Raw genomic sequence first — 17316 nt, forward strand, 5'->3', positions numbered from 1 at the left:
GGCTGTTAGTTCCCGCCTACCTCTGTGACGTAGTGGTTACAACAGCGCGCTACGTGCCATAGGTCCCGGGTTCGAATCCCGCCCTATGCATGGGTGTTGTTTAAGAGTGTCCCTTCATAACGTAACAATTAAACCGCGGAGACCTGGGTTCGATTCCTGGGATCTCAGGCGGGGATACTTTAGCATAAAGCAGCTCTGTGACTCACTCAGCCTCACATAAACAGGCAGTATGTGGATAACACTTGCTACTTTGGAGGGGATGCCACGCATCACTGAATGATAATATACATAGTGCCTTCGTTTTATTATTGTGCCGCTAGTACGCGGCCCGTGGAACAGCTGGAAGCAGGCCGCTCCCAAATAACATCTGTGCCCATGAAACAATGAGCGCTAGTTCGAAATACTGGCCATTGTTGTATCGAATTCCAGGAATTGCGATAGTTTTCTTTCAGGCTGTCGGTTGGGGAGGTATTTTGCAGTGTCCGCGTCCGTTATTAAGAATGTCCCGTAATATTGCCATTAAACCCCATGTATTTCTGCCGGGGAATTTAAAAATGTCCGTAATTTAAAGGTGTCCGCTATTGAGAGGTGTCCGTTAGGAGAATGTATATTTTTTTGGAGCGCTTTGTCAAACCTGCACCCAATTTAATGAAGTCGCAAGAAAGGGTGTGGAGGGTCAAGAAATGCTGTATACAACACGTGACGCTTGAGGATAAGCTCACTGGATAAGTAACGAACAAATTACATAAATAAATAATAGTACATAATATAAACGAGACGACATTAGAAGGTATACGCTAAAGAGTAAGGTTTACCAGAGGGTATACTGCGTATATTATGCCCTCGACTACAGCCCTGGTTAAACATACTAGAAATGCTTTACGCTCCCCACTGCCCAGACCAAGATTCGAATCCGGGATCCCTGGCGTATTAACGCGCTATACTAACCCCTTCGCTACAGAGGTCGGCGTGAATGAATGTTCTGAACAACATATGTTTCAGCCTAGGTTATAGGTTAACTATCCCAATTTTGAGATAACAGAAACAGGAATGGCCAGATCCCGACCCTGAAATATTCAGGTCCCGGGTAGTAATCCAGTTGCCAAATTTCCGGTTCCGGATTGGGGGACCCGATGTTTTAGGAGCCTGGTAACCCACATCCGAAAATTTCTGGCCATTCCTAGACTGTAGCACAAGTTAGTTGACGAATAACCACCAATGAGATATCTCTGTAACAACTATCAAATGAATAACCCCGAGACTTGCGTAGATAAACTTCAGTAAGGGGAAACAAGCCCGCGACCTTCCGAGTGCGAATCCGAATTCGCGTAGGAAAATTGGGGGAGGGGAGTAACGTCGGCAAAAATAAACAACAAAACGCCAAGCTGGTATGCAACCAACATTGCAGTCATGTGTTCCGGGTTCGCGGAATTGAAACAAGTTGTCAATTTTTTTTAAAAAAAATATGCAGTGGCATGCGTGGTGGGAAAGATAAGAGACGAGCCACGCAGGCAAAGCAATATCACTGCCAACGTTAAGCCTGACTACATGGATAAGAATAATCAAGAAGCCCAGGGTTGATTCCTGGTGGAGGCACCTTGAATCCCACTTCAGACTTTAGAACATCTTAGATTAAATTGAAGCTTGGAACGAATTCATGTATATATAATTATTGTTGCCAGGCTCAAATGTAGAAATATATTACGGGTCACCGTCCGAAGTGTCACACATAATAATAACCCGTGCCGCAACAACCTGTGAGGGCCAGAGCGTACCTACCGACTGCCGGCCTCACTTCCATCTGGCAGAGGTGGGAGATCATCTAACCAATTATGGGGTTTCGTGTGGTCAGCACGACAGACCCTCGGTCATTGTTGTAGGTTTCCGCGACCGGGTTACGCTAATCACTCGTAGCTCCCCAATTTCTCACCTTGGTGGGTGGCCACTGGTCACATACACAGGCCTAAATCTCAGGAGAAAGGTTGTTACGGTCCCCCTCCCCCAGGAGACTCGAACCTGCCGAAGCCCAAACCATGACCGCATGTCCACGATTCCTAAATAATACTAAGGCCTAACAATTATTATTATTATTATTACACAAGTAGCTAAGTAAAATATGGCGTAAATATAGAAATAACAACGTTATCCAGCTTATTTCTAATTAAGATCCAGCTGACATACCAAAGTGATTAATGCCAAAATAATAGAAACTGCAAGATTTATAGAAAAAGTTAAAGACTTGTTCCAGCTGAAAAAGTAAATACCTAGGTATAAGAAGACAGTTGCGAAAAAGAGGAAACGCAATGAAAGAGAAATAAAATTTAAAGGATGTAAGTTGATATGAACGAGGAAGGAAAAACGAGAAAAGAGGTTTTTTGAAACAATTTTCTCTCCGAACCGTGACGGTGCACGCGTGTGTATGCGTTACGTTACAAATGCGAACTCCTTCACACGCACGCGAATGATACGAAGTTCTTTTGATAGAACAACTACGCCTCTGTTCTCAGGACGCATTCTCCTGCGAGGAAAGACCTCGTGCCTTAGTATCCTTCAATGATCTCTTTACAGTGTTGCCAAATCCAGTGTTTAAAAAAAGGTTATAAACTCCATGCAACAAAACATGGCTTCTCGAACCATAATAATTCCTGTTCAGCTTGCCAGAAGACAACAATAATGAAAATATTTAAATTCAAAAGTTTTCAAACAACGTAAATATAACATGTTTGCAGATTTTTCAACATGTGAATATAAAGACATCAATTAATTAATACTGTGAAATACGTCTACAATTGCAAAAATACACAGGCGCAAATTGACATGTGAAGCAACAATGAAATTTCAATTTCACATTGTTTCCCACATTAAATACAAATCAAACGTTGATAACGGGCTGATACAGCACACCTGGAGCCCTTTACTACGCATGATATATACTGGACATGACATTCAAAGAGGCCGTTTAGTAGCGCCGCCACCGTTTGGATTTTAAACTAAGAACACCACGAAATTAACAAGATGGGTCACAAAAACTTACTTAGGCTGCATTTTTTTTACGAATGGCGAAAGTGGATCATTGAAATGAATCTATTTTATAAAGAGTATAAAGTGTTCTTTTTCGATTGAATAAATACATCTTAAAATGTTGCTAAAAGCAAGTAAAATAAATATACAAACTATGACATACCAAAATGTCGCAAAGGCTTTGGACATGCATAACTACCTATATTTCAATATCGATTCTTCGGTAATGTGAAATGACATCAAAGTAGATAAAACATTACATTCAGCAATCCTAGAAGAGAATATGTACATCTATGGGTGCTTCTGGCAAAAATACCAATTGCGCCATAAGACGTCCGTTACTCCTGTACCTTTTCCTCTTAGGTCTTTGAACTTTAACGATAAGTTGTTCCCTGGTGCCACTGCCACAGAAGAAGGTGATGTTTGAATCTTGGTTCGTTTACAAGACGGGGGAAATGTGATAAAAAAATGGGAGGTGAAGTGTGAAGTAGCCTGATTGTATATCTGGTGTTTTCTGACACCACAATTCAAACAGCACAGAGTAAGGTCGTTATCTTCTTCAGAGATAAAGATGTACAAACTTTAAACCATAATGTTCCTTGTGACGTGTTGTATGTACGAAAGAAGGTTTGAAGGAACGCTTGATTCTTGTATCTAGTGTGTTAATGTGTGACTCGTTCTGGCTGTCATTTTGGAATAGTTTCACATTTGTCTTGACATGTGGACTGGTAGAGCACATTGCTTACTTAAAGTTGTTAGTTTGGTTAACTTATTATTCTCTGTGATGGAATATGAGAAGAACCATGCCGTAGTTCTCAACTGCAATAAGTTTTTTGTGTATGTGGATCAACGACCTATCATTTCACCGGTAAAGAGAAATGTCCAATATAAAAATGAGCGTATTGATATAAGTTTATGCCTAAATACGTCACAGGTCTGAAACTGCATCTAATGCCACAAGTATCTTGAACTTTTGCAGTACAACTGCCCTTACCATGTTTACATTCAAAGATCAGCCCCAGACACTATTTCGGGATTCTCTTTTTGCCGTCTACCGATGACATCCTCTCTGTGACAGTGTCGCCGATCGTACAGACAGAAAAGGAAGCAAACGTTTAAATACCGACTTGTCCCGGACACGTGAACAGATAGATCAAACTGCCGAATAGGAAATTTAGTGAAGTTAATCACAACGTTACGTGCTTTTATTTTTCGTGAGGGGGGGAAAAAGAAACACAAAAAAGTCATCTTTTTAGGCAAACGCATGCGAGTTTATGCTCCGGTCGGCTCGAACACACACTTCAGGACGTGTCCTTTTTTACTATGCACCGTGCGTAAAACGCTGTGCGTACGAGAGAAACCAGTTGCGTCGGGTTCGACCCTCGATGTTGTTAGGCGAATGAATTATTGTGCTTCTGCGCTCAGCAATTAATGAGCCGTTCTTGAGGCGGACCGCTCAAAAGAAGTTTTCGCTGCAGGGTTAAAAATCAGCAGGTTCGGTATTCAAAGAGAGAGGGTCTGGCAACTGTGAAACGGCCTGATATGTTCTCTTTGATCGCCGAAGGGACCACATTGCTGCAACCAATTGTCGCGGTCCGGGAAGCAGCACAACAACCTTTAATTTATGATACTGTTTTCTGCATACAACTGATTTGTAATCTGATATTTGATCTATGGGACATTAATATTCAGCTTGAGGTACATTGTTGAGTGCGATTGCTTTGCTGGACGTTGCATATACATGGCACGTACAGGAGGTGATGGGACAAACGCGGTCTTGCGTGTTGCTTACCTTTGGTCTATCCAGGGGTTGCTTGTTCACTGCTCAGTCCAATGGGTATATTAAGCAGTGCATTTCTCGTCCATGTTATTGATCTGTGATCGACGATAATTACGAAATTATGTGACTCAAGTATTGCACGAGGATTTTGACATTTGCATGAGGTCAGTCCAAACCATTTAGCAATGTTGAGGCATTCTGTTTATTCCCTTTCCGGGAATAAAACTGGTGATTATAGTAACTTTAGGCCGAACAAAATAAACTACATTAGCATAATAATTATTATATTTCGAACTGTTTTTTTAGGATTATTGTGCTTTAAAATGAAAAATTACTTTGATTTTTAGATTGAATGCTAAACTCTAACGCTAAATAAATGTGTCCACACCAACGGAAAGGTTTTTCGACCATATTCCCAAGGTCACTCAGAACTTTTCGGGGGGGGGGGTAAAAGTAACGTTTGAAACCCTTGATCCACCCCCAATCCGCTACTGAGGAGCTATGGGGTCCAAATTCATTGAGTCTTACATTACCCTATTGTTTACAGCTGTGGTTACCAATGACCACTTACCACGGGGACATAAACGTAATTTAGGACACATTTCCTGAAAGGTTTCAAATGTTAATGTGTTGATATTTCAGGCAATTCTTGGCATTATACGATGCGACAATGTTTGTAATGTTGGCAGCTTTGTCCATTTTTTATATTTTTTTTGGATGCGTAAGGGTTATCTCAAACGTGATATTGATAACTCAGATAGTAGCACGTGTCAGCATTGATAGTATTAATGTACACATGGTTTGATAGGCGTGGAGGGACGGGAGTTTGTTTTCATAGTCGTAATCCGTACACGCCATTACGTAATTGCACTGAGGATCTATTTGCAGGGCGTGTGGACAAGGTTATCAACCTTAGTCATGTCGCCTATACGCCACCTCACCCCTCTCATGTGTAAATGATACAAGATTGTGTTGCAGACCACTGGCCTACACAACTAAAGCCCTGAACTCCTACAGGCGATTCTAGTATCTCCATGGTTCTCCCCGGGTGTTGAAGGGAGACCGTTCGCCCAAGAAATAAAAGAAAAATTGAATTCCGCGACGCAACGGCTATTTTGAAGGTCAAGGCCTGCCGAGTGGCAAACCATTGGTGCTGTTTTCTTGCTTAATACACCGGAGTAATTCAAGCTGCTCCCCAATTGCTGAGTCAACATAAAACATTTAGTATGCCCATTGTGAATCTGCACCATTCGACTACTTCGCTCGCACAAATCCGAAATCAATTTACATCGATAACCCGAAGCTCCTATGTTCGAGTCTTCACGGTGTAGATTAAAAGCAACCATCAATAACAAACAAAAGAAAGGTGACGAAGCTATTGCGATATTCTAGCAGTGGAAGAACTGAAGTCCTTGTGTTGGAGGCACTCACTATCACCTAATAAAACAATACCATTTGTGTGTGTGCGTATGATGGGGGGGGGTCATATTTAGATTTCTAGTTTTATGACCTGCCCAATAGATGTCAATAACAACAGTACGAAAGGGTATAATTATTGAAATCCGCACATTGTGTTTCTTTTTAAAATACAATTCTGTTCAAGTCGACCTCCGTGGCGGAGTGGTTAGCACATCGCGCTACGACACCAGGAGTCCTGGGTTCGAATCCCGGCCTGGACATAGGTGTCCTTCGTGTTTAGCCAGAAGTAGCAGAAACGCAATGTAAAATAAACCTAGTCAATCAACAATTCTGTCTCAAGCACAGTTCCATAATTTCCAGCCTTAAATTACTCTTTCCTGTATATTATTCACAATAAAATGACTATTATAGTATATATCTTCTCTACAAACACCAAACACCCGTGGCGCAAACAGCCCGCTGAGGACCAAGGCACGTTGTAGCTTTTCGTTGGGAGATACATGGAGCTCCCAACAGGACTAGAACCCAGGACATCTCGCACCAGAAGAGAGAGCACTAACAGGTTGCTCGCGGAGAGCCTTGCAAAGAATTTACAGATTCGGACAGCTATTGTAATGTTTGGAATGCTTGGCATTGTGGGAAATGAAGACTTGTAATGTATTTGTACTTTGATCAGATTGCATGTACGCAAGACCATATTTGATTTATTAAAGAGGGAAAACCACGAACGGGAGTAAGGCAGAACTGACGAAGATAGTTGATACAGTTTCTGAGGAAGCTCTTTGGAAAATGCGACCGAAAGGTACCAAGTAATACGAGCAGGCCTTGGCACTTTCAAAACGGGACGATTTATTCACTTGCATTACTAGGCGATTAGAACAGGTCATTCCCCAGAAGGGTTAAAAAGAAGCATGCCATCACTATACACGCACGAGGAAAGAGCAGTTCGCCTGGAAATGCGCTGCGCAAACCCTTCCTGGAACCTCCAGCAGCCATCATAAGCGTTCCAGAACCCAACCCGGGTGAAGGTCAACGTCGGCAAATGCATCTTTAGAAGCATTGACAGCTTGATTTCCATAATCACTAAAGCAGGATTTCAGTTCTTGTCTTTCCTTCCCCCTCCGTCTCTCCACTCCTCACTCGCTGCTTCTTTATTCTTCCTTTTCTCATGGCTATCAAAACATTCAAGAGAAATAATAATTCCTCCTCCCCCTCTCTTTCTTAGGCCATTCCTTTGTTGGGGGGAGTCAACAGAAGACAACAAAACCAAGAGGGTTGGGATCCATATCGTCCTTTAATAGCCCTTTGTGAGGTTTAGTTAGCTCTAGCCGTGTCTAAGAGGAGGCTTTTTAGAAAGGTACAGCGAAACTATTGTTGCTTGATTTCTCTCCTCTTTTTTTTTACTTCACCTCTTCATCTTTTCATCAAAGGGAAGCCGACCCCGTTTCGGTTCTTAAGGTCTCGCTTCCGAAAGTTTTCTCTTTGGCCCACACACACAAACATTCCGCGCCAACTATCAAACATCTATTTGGTTTCTTGAAGCGAGTTTGCTAGGGCGGGTTTGTGGTCTTCCTCAACAATGTGTAATATAAGCATTCAATTGTATTTATGAACATAAACACAATGTATGAAAATGTAGGAAATTTCATTTAAATCTAAAATGACCTGGATACAAAGATATCGCTAAAATTCGTCTCAATAACTAAAATCTAATGACCTTCTATTTAGGTAATATGTCTATGATAGGATCAACCGGTAAAGATTGAAAAGCGCCTTGCCAGATGTTCTAGGTTCAAATGGTACCCTTGACCCTCTGTACCCCCTAGAAAAAGTGAAATATCTTGCATGGTTTGTGAAGATTTTGTTGCTTATGAACGTTTTCAGTTTATTTTAACTCTCGGAAATGTGTTATTTTGAAGTAACGTAAGTCTTTTACCATGTAGCAGAACAGTCCGAAGGCTTCGCGCGTGAATATAGCACCCAAAACGACTTTCCACAACAGTAGCTGTAATTTTACGTAGTTTTAGGATTGTTAGGTTTGGTACTAATAGTTATTCGACGTGTTCTTTCGCTATTTTAGTGTACATACAAACAGTTGTTACTAACAAAAAGCGGCGAAAGTGCTCCGAAATTGCAGGTTTTAACTTACGTGGGCCATTCTTTGGGATCAAATATCTCCGATATTTGTGCTTTCCTACAGCTGGAACCACTTTTGCATTACGTAAAACATTGAAATCTGTTGATTTAAAAAAAAATCGGGTTAATTCTCGAGGGGGTACAGTGGGTAAATGGCCCCGTTCAAATGTCTGATAATACGTTAGCTTCTCAATCAAAACCATACGCACATATCAAGTGAATCTCTCTTTTTGCATTTTAGAGATTCTTCGGTAGGTACTCTGTCCGTGTGTGTGTGTTTCTATAATAATTCCATCAATGTGTAATGTGTGTGTGTGTGTGTCTATTACATTACTTGGTACGAACAGAAGCACTCCGGAATTACAGATAAAGTAGCAACAAACACTGACGTAAAGAGATATGATGACTTACCCTTATACATTCGCACTTGATGCAGTACATGACTCCAAATGGCGGGCCTAGATCTGCAAACCAGGTACTGTCCAATTCGTGTGTCTTCTTCGCAAATTGGCATTCTGAAAAGATGCAGTAACGTTAGTATCAAAGTTCTCAAGATTATGGCAGTATATGAAAAATATCAACACAATTTAAGATGTAAATCACACTACTGTTGAAAGAAGCACTTGACTGCTCATTTATGTCTGAACATATCGTCTATTTAAATGTTCTTTATACCCTTGTTGTTCTTGGAATAAAATAGAGAAAATACAATAAATTGCACTCGACTGCCGTTTTTTTCTTTTTTTTCTGGTGGCTAATTAAGATGCTCCAGGGGACATTCGGCATTGAGGCAAGAAAGTCGTACAAGACTGAGTTCCCTTTACCTATTTGCTACAGCATTAAGAGCAACAAATCATCATAAAATCCAAACGAATCACTTTTCAAGATTTGGTATTGAAACTGATCGAAACGAAATTAAGAGCTGTTCTCAATTTCGTGTAATTCCAGACATGTCTTGTGTATGATTCGAATCAGGAACCTTGGGTGAATTCTACCACTCAACGCGCTCGGCCACCGAGTCGCGAAGAAACACCAAATGAGTGGATTTTCTGATTGTTTATACAAACACCAAAAGAGTGGCTTGTCTGATTATTTATACAAACATCAAAAGAGTGGCGTGTATGATTGTTTATACGTACACCAAGAGAGTGCAGCTTGTCTGATTATTTATACAAACACCAAAAGAGTGGCTTGTCTGATTATTTATGCAAACACCAAAAGAGTGGCGTGTATGATTGTTTATACGCACACCAAGAGAGTGGCTTGGCTTGTCTGATTATTTATTCAAACACCAAAAGAGTGGCTTGTCTGATTATTTATACAAACATCAAAAGAGTGGCTTGTCTGATTATTTATACAAACACCAAAAGAGTGGCTTGTCTGATTATTTATACAAACACCCAGAGAGTGGAGTGTCGTGTATGATTGTTTATACGCACACGAAGAGAGTGGCTTGGCTTGTCTGATTATTTATACAAACACCAAAAGAGTGGCTTGTCTGATTATTTATACAAACACCAAAAGAGTGGCTTGTCTGATTATTTATACAAACACCAAAAGAGTGGTTTGTCTGATTATTTATACAAACACCCAGAGAGTGGAGTGTCGTGTATGATTGTTTATACGCACACGAAGAGAGTGGCTTGGCTTGTCTGATTATTTATACAAACACCAAGAGAGTGGCTTGTCGGATTATTTATACAAACACGCAGAGAGTGGAGTGGCGTGTATGATTGTTTATACGCACACCAAGAGAGTGGCTTGGCTTGTCTGATTATTTATACAAACACCAAAAGAGTGGCTTGTCTGATTATTTATACAAACACCAAAAGAGTGGCTTGTCTGATTATTTACACAAACACCAAAAGAGTGACTTGTCTGATTATTTATACAAACACCAAAAGAGTGGCTTGTCTGATTATTTATACAACACCAAAAGAGTGACGTGTATGATTGTTTATACGTACACCCAGAGAGTGGCTTGTCTGAATATTGATAGTTTCATGCAAACACCCAAAGTGGCTTGTCTGAATATTCATAGTTTTATGCAAACACCAGAGTGGTTTGTCTGAACCTCGCACGGCCACTGTCGCTCCCGTGGAATGCAGAGTCAGCTTCATGTCGCATAACCAAGTTGACACGGAGTGCTGACGCCGGTATCTTATCGGGCGTGTGTCCTCAACACATAAATGAAACAACGGCGAGATAAATAAGGAACTACAAAACCTCTTACAGTAAGTGTATATTAGGAATCGACATCCACTAAATTAATGAACTAGCACAGTATTTCAGTGCATTTAACTTCCTTCCAAATAGCAAATTCTCGCCACACACTACAATAAAGCCTGATCTGGAAACCAGACAGGGAACTTGCGTCCGTGCAGACTAATCCAAGCAATCATTCACCCCAATCTAAACTCTCACCCCATCATACTCTCCCCTCAAGCTTAAAACAGTTCTGGATACCAGAATGGTTGTCCCTCCTGTACATAGCATTTCCTATAGTACTATCTATACGATAACTAAAACTAACCAATAAACTAACATAAACTAATCCATAACTAATATTAACAAATTTAATTAACTACCAATCATACAAATGCACAGTAAATTTACAAGAAATCTTTAAGACTTGTTCCGGTCACCAGAACGGTCTATTAAAATAATACAAATTAAAAATTATTAAATGTAGCTATGTATAGAATCTCCATATTTTATTTTATTTTTTTGTAATTGTATTTTATGTATGAAAATAAAGATGAGAAGAAGTAGGATAAAAAGGCGGGGGAACCGTTTAAATTCAGGAAACTGACGTCCTGGTTTATTTAAAGGTACCAGGACATTAAGAGCATACCCTCGAAAGTACGCGGGTGGAGGCGGGCTACTTCGGGAGGTTTCCCCCTTTAGATATGTATATGTGCTGTATGTGTATATGTGTATGTATATATGTATGAATATGTATGTGTGTATACATTCTAAAGGCCAATAAATTGTTGTCTGAATATTGATAGTTTTATGCAAACACCCAGAGTGGCTTGTCTGAATATTGATAGTTTTATGCAAACACCCAGAGAGTGGATTGTCTGATCACACACACACGAACCAAAAGAGCGGCTTGTCTGAATATTGATACACTAAGAGAGTGGCTTCTCTAATTATTTATAATTATTTTGCAGATATTGTTTGACGTGCAGTAATTAGTTTTTTGTTTGTTTACAAAATGAGGCAAGAACGAGACTGCAATGAGACAAACTTCCTTCTTTACGAGACGAGACGAGACGAGACTTGACGTATCTCTCAACCTCGATTAGTCAACGTGCACTAAGTGAACTTCAGTACAAAAATAGATCTGCAAACATTCCATGCTGGGTCCCAAACGACGAGATACGACAAGACAAGTAGAATTAATTAATTACCAGATCTTAAATTGACCACGAACTGTCAGTAGAAATAAATGTTTTCGCTGCGTAAATGATTTTGACAGTACTGTTACGAGGTCGTAGGTCACGGATCCAGATTATAATGGCGCCTAAGGATTTCTCAACGCCGCGTCGCGATTCTTCCCATTAGATTCTTTGTGTCTCCACAGTCTTTTCGTTTTGTAAACGTAGGGGATTATCAAGGCGAAAGAGCAACAAAGACATCACACACATATACAAGATATTTCGTGCATATTTGCAAGGAAGCAACAATTTGTGTAATTGAACGAGAAAATAACATAGCGACTGTCTTAACCATATTTATTGAGATGCAAAGATTGGTAATTCTCGCAATACACCATGGAAACTGTTTAGGGAAGCTAACGAGGCTGTGGCGACAGGATAATTCCAGAGGAACTCTTTTGTTTTTTGTTCTTCATAGCCATGTAAACTTTCTCTTTAATTATGATAATAACTTCTTTTTAACGCATGATACTAGTGAAACATATAGTGCTTTTTCAAATAAAGATTCACTGCTCTCACTTATTTGGGCAAAACAGAGATTTTCAGATTGTTTTCAAGTAAATTTCGAAACCATTTGGTAATGTGCCATTGTAGGCACTTCTTTTAACTGGTAAGCAAATAATCAAATTAAAGTTCAAAATTCCTTAAAATCCGTGTATACTTACAGTATTCTATTCCCTGATTTTAGAAGGTTTTTGTACATATTTATGAATATCTCTGCCTTTTTGTTATAAAATTTCGTCCCTACCGACATTATTATTATTATTATTAACAGTTTTGCTATCATGGTACTTCATTCACTAATCGCATGACACTTGCAAACTTTAAAATATGGACACATCTGATTAAAAATTAATCATTAAAATTAGTTTTGGTTTATAAGCTCCACGTGCACTATGCATTTTGCCATACAACATTAATACCGTACACGCACCAGAGGAAACCGACACTACATTATGGTAAACGTACTGGCTGCGAACTGAGAAACAAGGATGTTGATTTCTTCAATGTCCCTTCACTTGAATCGTTGGCATTCAAAATGTCAAAATTCTTCGAGTAACAATTGTATATATTTGAGCACTGTTATGGGACATCTGAAACTAGGGTTATGATACAAGAAGTTATTTAAACGCTGGAAACTCCTACCTTCTGTCATGAAATGAGCAAGTAACAGGGCCTGACATGTTCTTTTATTTTGCTATTATCACAATTTTAAGGAATTTTAATAGTCACGTGTTTAGCCAAGGGGTCCAGGTCGGTGAGGGAACTCTGGAAATTCAAAGCCCAAGTTAAATTAGGTAAATAGGGCAAAATCGATGGTGTTGATGAAGATCGTATTAATATTACTACTACTAATAACAACAACAGGAGCAACAGCAACAAAGGTCAAAGGCAAAAGAGATTCCGCAAGGCCTTGCACGGTTCGTGGGAGTGACTCTTACGCAATGTCACATCAAGCACGTGTGTGTGAGAGTGTGAGTGTGTGTATTTCTTGGCGGGATTGTGTGTGAGGAGGGACCGCCCTGTACAAATGATGACGCCAATTTGTCACGTGACCATGGTGAAAGGAAGTGTCTTGCCGGCACATTCCGACGGCGGCTCTTCCATTTTCTCTATTTTTTTGTCTTTCTCGTACTCCCTAGCACTTTTTTTTTGTTCCACCGCACAGGAACTGCGCGACATACCAATCGACCTCTAGCTTTCCCGCCCGACCACGCTGGTGTATTTGGTGCTCCCGTTAAAATAGTAAGAAAGTACTTTCGCCAAGAAAATAAGCTCTCGATTGATTGATTTGCTTTACTTTACTTCGCCTTTCTGCCACTTTAAATTGGGGAGCTGTATACACTATAAATATACACCTACAACAACGATTGGGGGTTCGTCGTGCTGACCACACGTCAAGGTCTGTTACACCATGGGTTATTTATTTCTGTCACTTTTGGCTGATCGCGAAGATGAGTATGAGTGATGATGATGAAAATCGTGAAGGAACATTCACAAAGAATACCCAGGCCGGGACCTCGTTCATTGAGAAAAATAATAACAGAACCAAAGGAACTCCTTCACAGAAGTCACATGGTTTTGTTTGCATTAACTCCCTTCTTACAGTGAATGGAGAATAGTTAGAAGTAACAAGGTTCGCCTCTTTCCCTGCACCTCGGACATGGTAGACATCCCAGAATATGCCTCCCCAAACTTCCGATCCCCGTAAACGGGCATGATGTATTTTCTTGGGACGTGTAGAAAGTCTGTGACCCGCTTCGTGATGACAAACTATGGAGGCAGGCGGAAGTGGTCATATAACACGCATGGTTGGAGGTCCACTTTCTCCATGTCATCCACAAATTCACAAACTAACTGGATGCTGCTCTGGGAACTCTCTCGGTCTCTCCTTTATTTATCTCGAAGAGAGGAGCGAGTCAACTTCAGGGTGGAAATCTAGGATCCTTCTGCGACGAACTTGCCTCGGTGGCCAGCCACAGGATATCTAAAAAGTTATTGGTAGAAAATTCTACGAGGTCAGAAACGTGAAGGTGCATCCAACCATATTTTGAGCATGCACATAAACTAAGGAGAGAAGGTATAAATAACAATACGTGAAGCAATAACGGACTTGAGGCTCCACCTATTGTTGACATTAGAAGTAGTACGAAATGATTCTACAGACACCTTAACTTCGCGTCGAGTCCGATAAGAGGCGCTTGACATCCGAAAAATGATTGCCAACCTAAAAATATACATTTCACACACACTAATTTATGTCAATTATTACAATGACGTTACATGACCAACTTCAAACTGAATGACTTTTTGAGGGGGAACACTATCATCATGGAATATGACGCGTTTCCTCCCCCCCCCCCTCCTGGAAGGAAATACGTTGCTTGCCCCCTCTTTCGACGTCCTGCAGAAGTCCATTTATGGTGCTCAAAGCCGCTTGAACAAGAAAAATCCCTTTGATCGACGGGATTCGAATCGGGGACGGCCGAACGGTAATTGGATACATCACCGCCTGGGCCACGACTACGGGGAACAAACTTGGAATTAATGATCGACAAAATAATACAATTTTGTTCAGCAAGGATTCCTGCACGCAGTTGAGGAAATGCGGAAAAGCTGTGGGTTTTGGCACAATCTAACCAAACCATATGAAGTGATTTTGACACAGGATCACCAAAGACTTGACCCGAATGAAAATTGGGAGCCATTTTTTAAACATGGCCGCCAGAAGACGATACGATTCCATTTTTCTTCAGCAGATGGCGTGCAGATATAAAAATGAGGAAATGTGACCGATCCAGGAGTTATACAAGGAAGATGCCCACCACTAAAAACCCGAGAAAGAAAACCAAACACCACGCCCTCTTGACAACTGCCAACACTGTCTCAAGACGTAATGAGCATTTTCATTTAGATCTTACGTCAATGCTCTTGAGGGCGGGGAGGGGGCGTTTCGTATTCTTTTGGCCCACATTCTCATCTGATGTTAAGGTCTTCCTCCTGAACCTGGCCCAGTATCTTCAGCCACGCTCTCCCAGCCCCTGCCGAAAGAGAGAGAGAGGATGGATGGGGGACAGGAAGATGTATATTTAGAGAGGCGCCGAGATTCTCCTTGTCTAACCCGGCTCCTGGGTTTTTAAAGGAGTGACGCACGCGATTTAGAAAATTTTTGAGAGCCGTGCGAATGACGTGCAAGGCGGCATTGTTGGATTTGACAGCAGGTCGGTTGAGCAACCGAGATGAGACCGCAATAATCTTCCCTAATCCACTTCTCTTGCAGAATTTTTGAACTCGCTACGTGTTGATATTTGCACATTTCAATGTACAACGCAAATAATATTACAAATACAGAATCCTCAAAATCCAATGCACCCTTCACACTATCTGATTTTATGCATTAAATTAAATTAAACAACCGTATCTAAGGTGTTCGGGGAAAAACAACTTAAGTCACAAACTGCGATTTTCTGTTACTTTCATTCAATTCACAACGAATCAATTAGAGAAAATATTATAAATATAAATTTGTGTTGGGCAAGTGTAAAGATTCATAACAGTGATGATCCAACATGAATATCAGGCCTGTCATGTTTCCTATTAAAAGAATTAACATAAATAACTGTCTGCCATAAAATTTCATTTTCCCGGACACCCTAGATATATCACAATGGAAAATACCTGCTAAATCTCCGATTGTTCACAGATGTTGCTAACTGTGATGTTTTCGTAAGCCTTTAGTTTTTCCTCGTACGTTACGAGTTTCAGATTGAGCGGTTTGGCACAGGACTGAAGCAATGTTGCCATTGCCACAACCATTGAGCACAATTTCTCTAACCTAGGTACAAAATTTCCCTTCATTTAAATTTTCCCTCTATTTTGAGACACGTTTCCGCGACAAAAGAAAGAAAAATGTCTTTCGTACTTCAAAAGAACTTGATTCTAATATACGAGTCGGATATCATCAAATTGTCCAGCAATCTTGATATTTATCATAAAAAATATTTTTCCCCTTTTCACCTAAAATTTCCTTGCGCTGAGGGAAATTCCCCTTCATTTGGCAACACTGGACTGAGGAATGAATTGGCCACATAAGATCGAAACCTACAGGTATCTACATCGTTTATAAGTCCATGATAAAAGGTAAAGTGTTCCCCTGTGCTTAGCACCACGCCATGAAGGCGTATAGGGGGTGTGGGGGTAACGCCCCACACTTTCTTGATCCGGTCGTGAGTGGGGGTGATGTGATCAGCATCACGCCCCTGACCGCCTTTACCCCCCAGGGTTTCCCCCAGGTACCCATGTTATTCGACGCTGGGTGGGCGCCGGGGCCGCTTCCATCGTTAGAAAAGTTCCCGGATTTGAACCGGCCGGGGATCGAACCCGGGACCTTGAGCATGGTAGTCAGACGCGTTACCGACTGAGCCACCGCGGCCACCTTATGATCGAAATAAAAAGAACTGCGGGAATGGTTGGTAGTCACGTACAGTCACGGACACTTCTGGGTTGTGTACAATCCCGCCGGAAGCCAATGGGGTTGTTACGACTCAGAAGCGTCCGTGAATGTTTTGGCTGAGATTCGAACTTGGAATTCCTTATCGAGCCAAGTAAGCATATAAAGGGGGGAAAAATTGCAATGGAATTTCCTGGGACAAAACCACAAGGACCTTCGACCTAATTTCCCTGCGAACCCACAAATTAAACTGCGATTTCGCCATCGAGGGTAATAGTTATAGCCTATCGGGCTGGTAAGAGATTAGGAAGCCAAGCTGCCAGCATACTAATCAGCAGAGCGGGTCTTTTTACCCCCTCCCCGTACCAGAAACTCTTCACCGACCGACCGGACCGGCCTTGTATTTCACGGAGAGGCAGCCTTGCTTCAGAGTCCATAAGATAGACCGAACTGGAGGCGCCGATCGGACATCCTTTCTCCTACCCTGATGGACTCGGACTTGGCAACGATTCAAAAAGCCCAAACAGTCGGTCGCGATAAACGGGAGGAAAAGGAGGGCGGCGATT

The 17316-nt window shown here is 41.2% G+C and overlaps 1 protein-coding gene across 1 annotated transcript in view; it reads right to left on the minus strand.

The window, feature by feature from the left end:
• The window catches only part of sog (chordin short gastrulation), a 98139-nt gene that overhangs the window by 45204 nt on the left and 35619 nt on the right, over positions 1–17316 (minus strand). The window contains exon 2 of the mRNA XM_083120645.1: positions 8768–8871. Within this exon, the coding sequence (XP_082976771.1) occupies positions 8768–8871 (104 nt within the window). The remainder of the gene's footprint in view (positions 1–8767; positions 8872–17316) is intronic.

The sequence above is a fragment of the Lepisma saccharinum genome, chromosome 4 (genome assembly GCF_977018435.1).
Source record: "Lepisma saccharinum chromosome 4, izLepSacc3.1, whole genome shotgun sequence".
Taxonomy (NCBI): Eukaryota; Metazoa; Arthropoda; class Insecta; order Zygentoma; family Lepismatidae; genus Lepisma; species Lepisma saccharinum.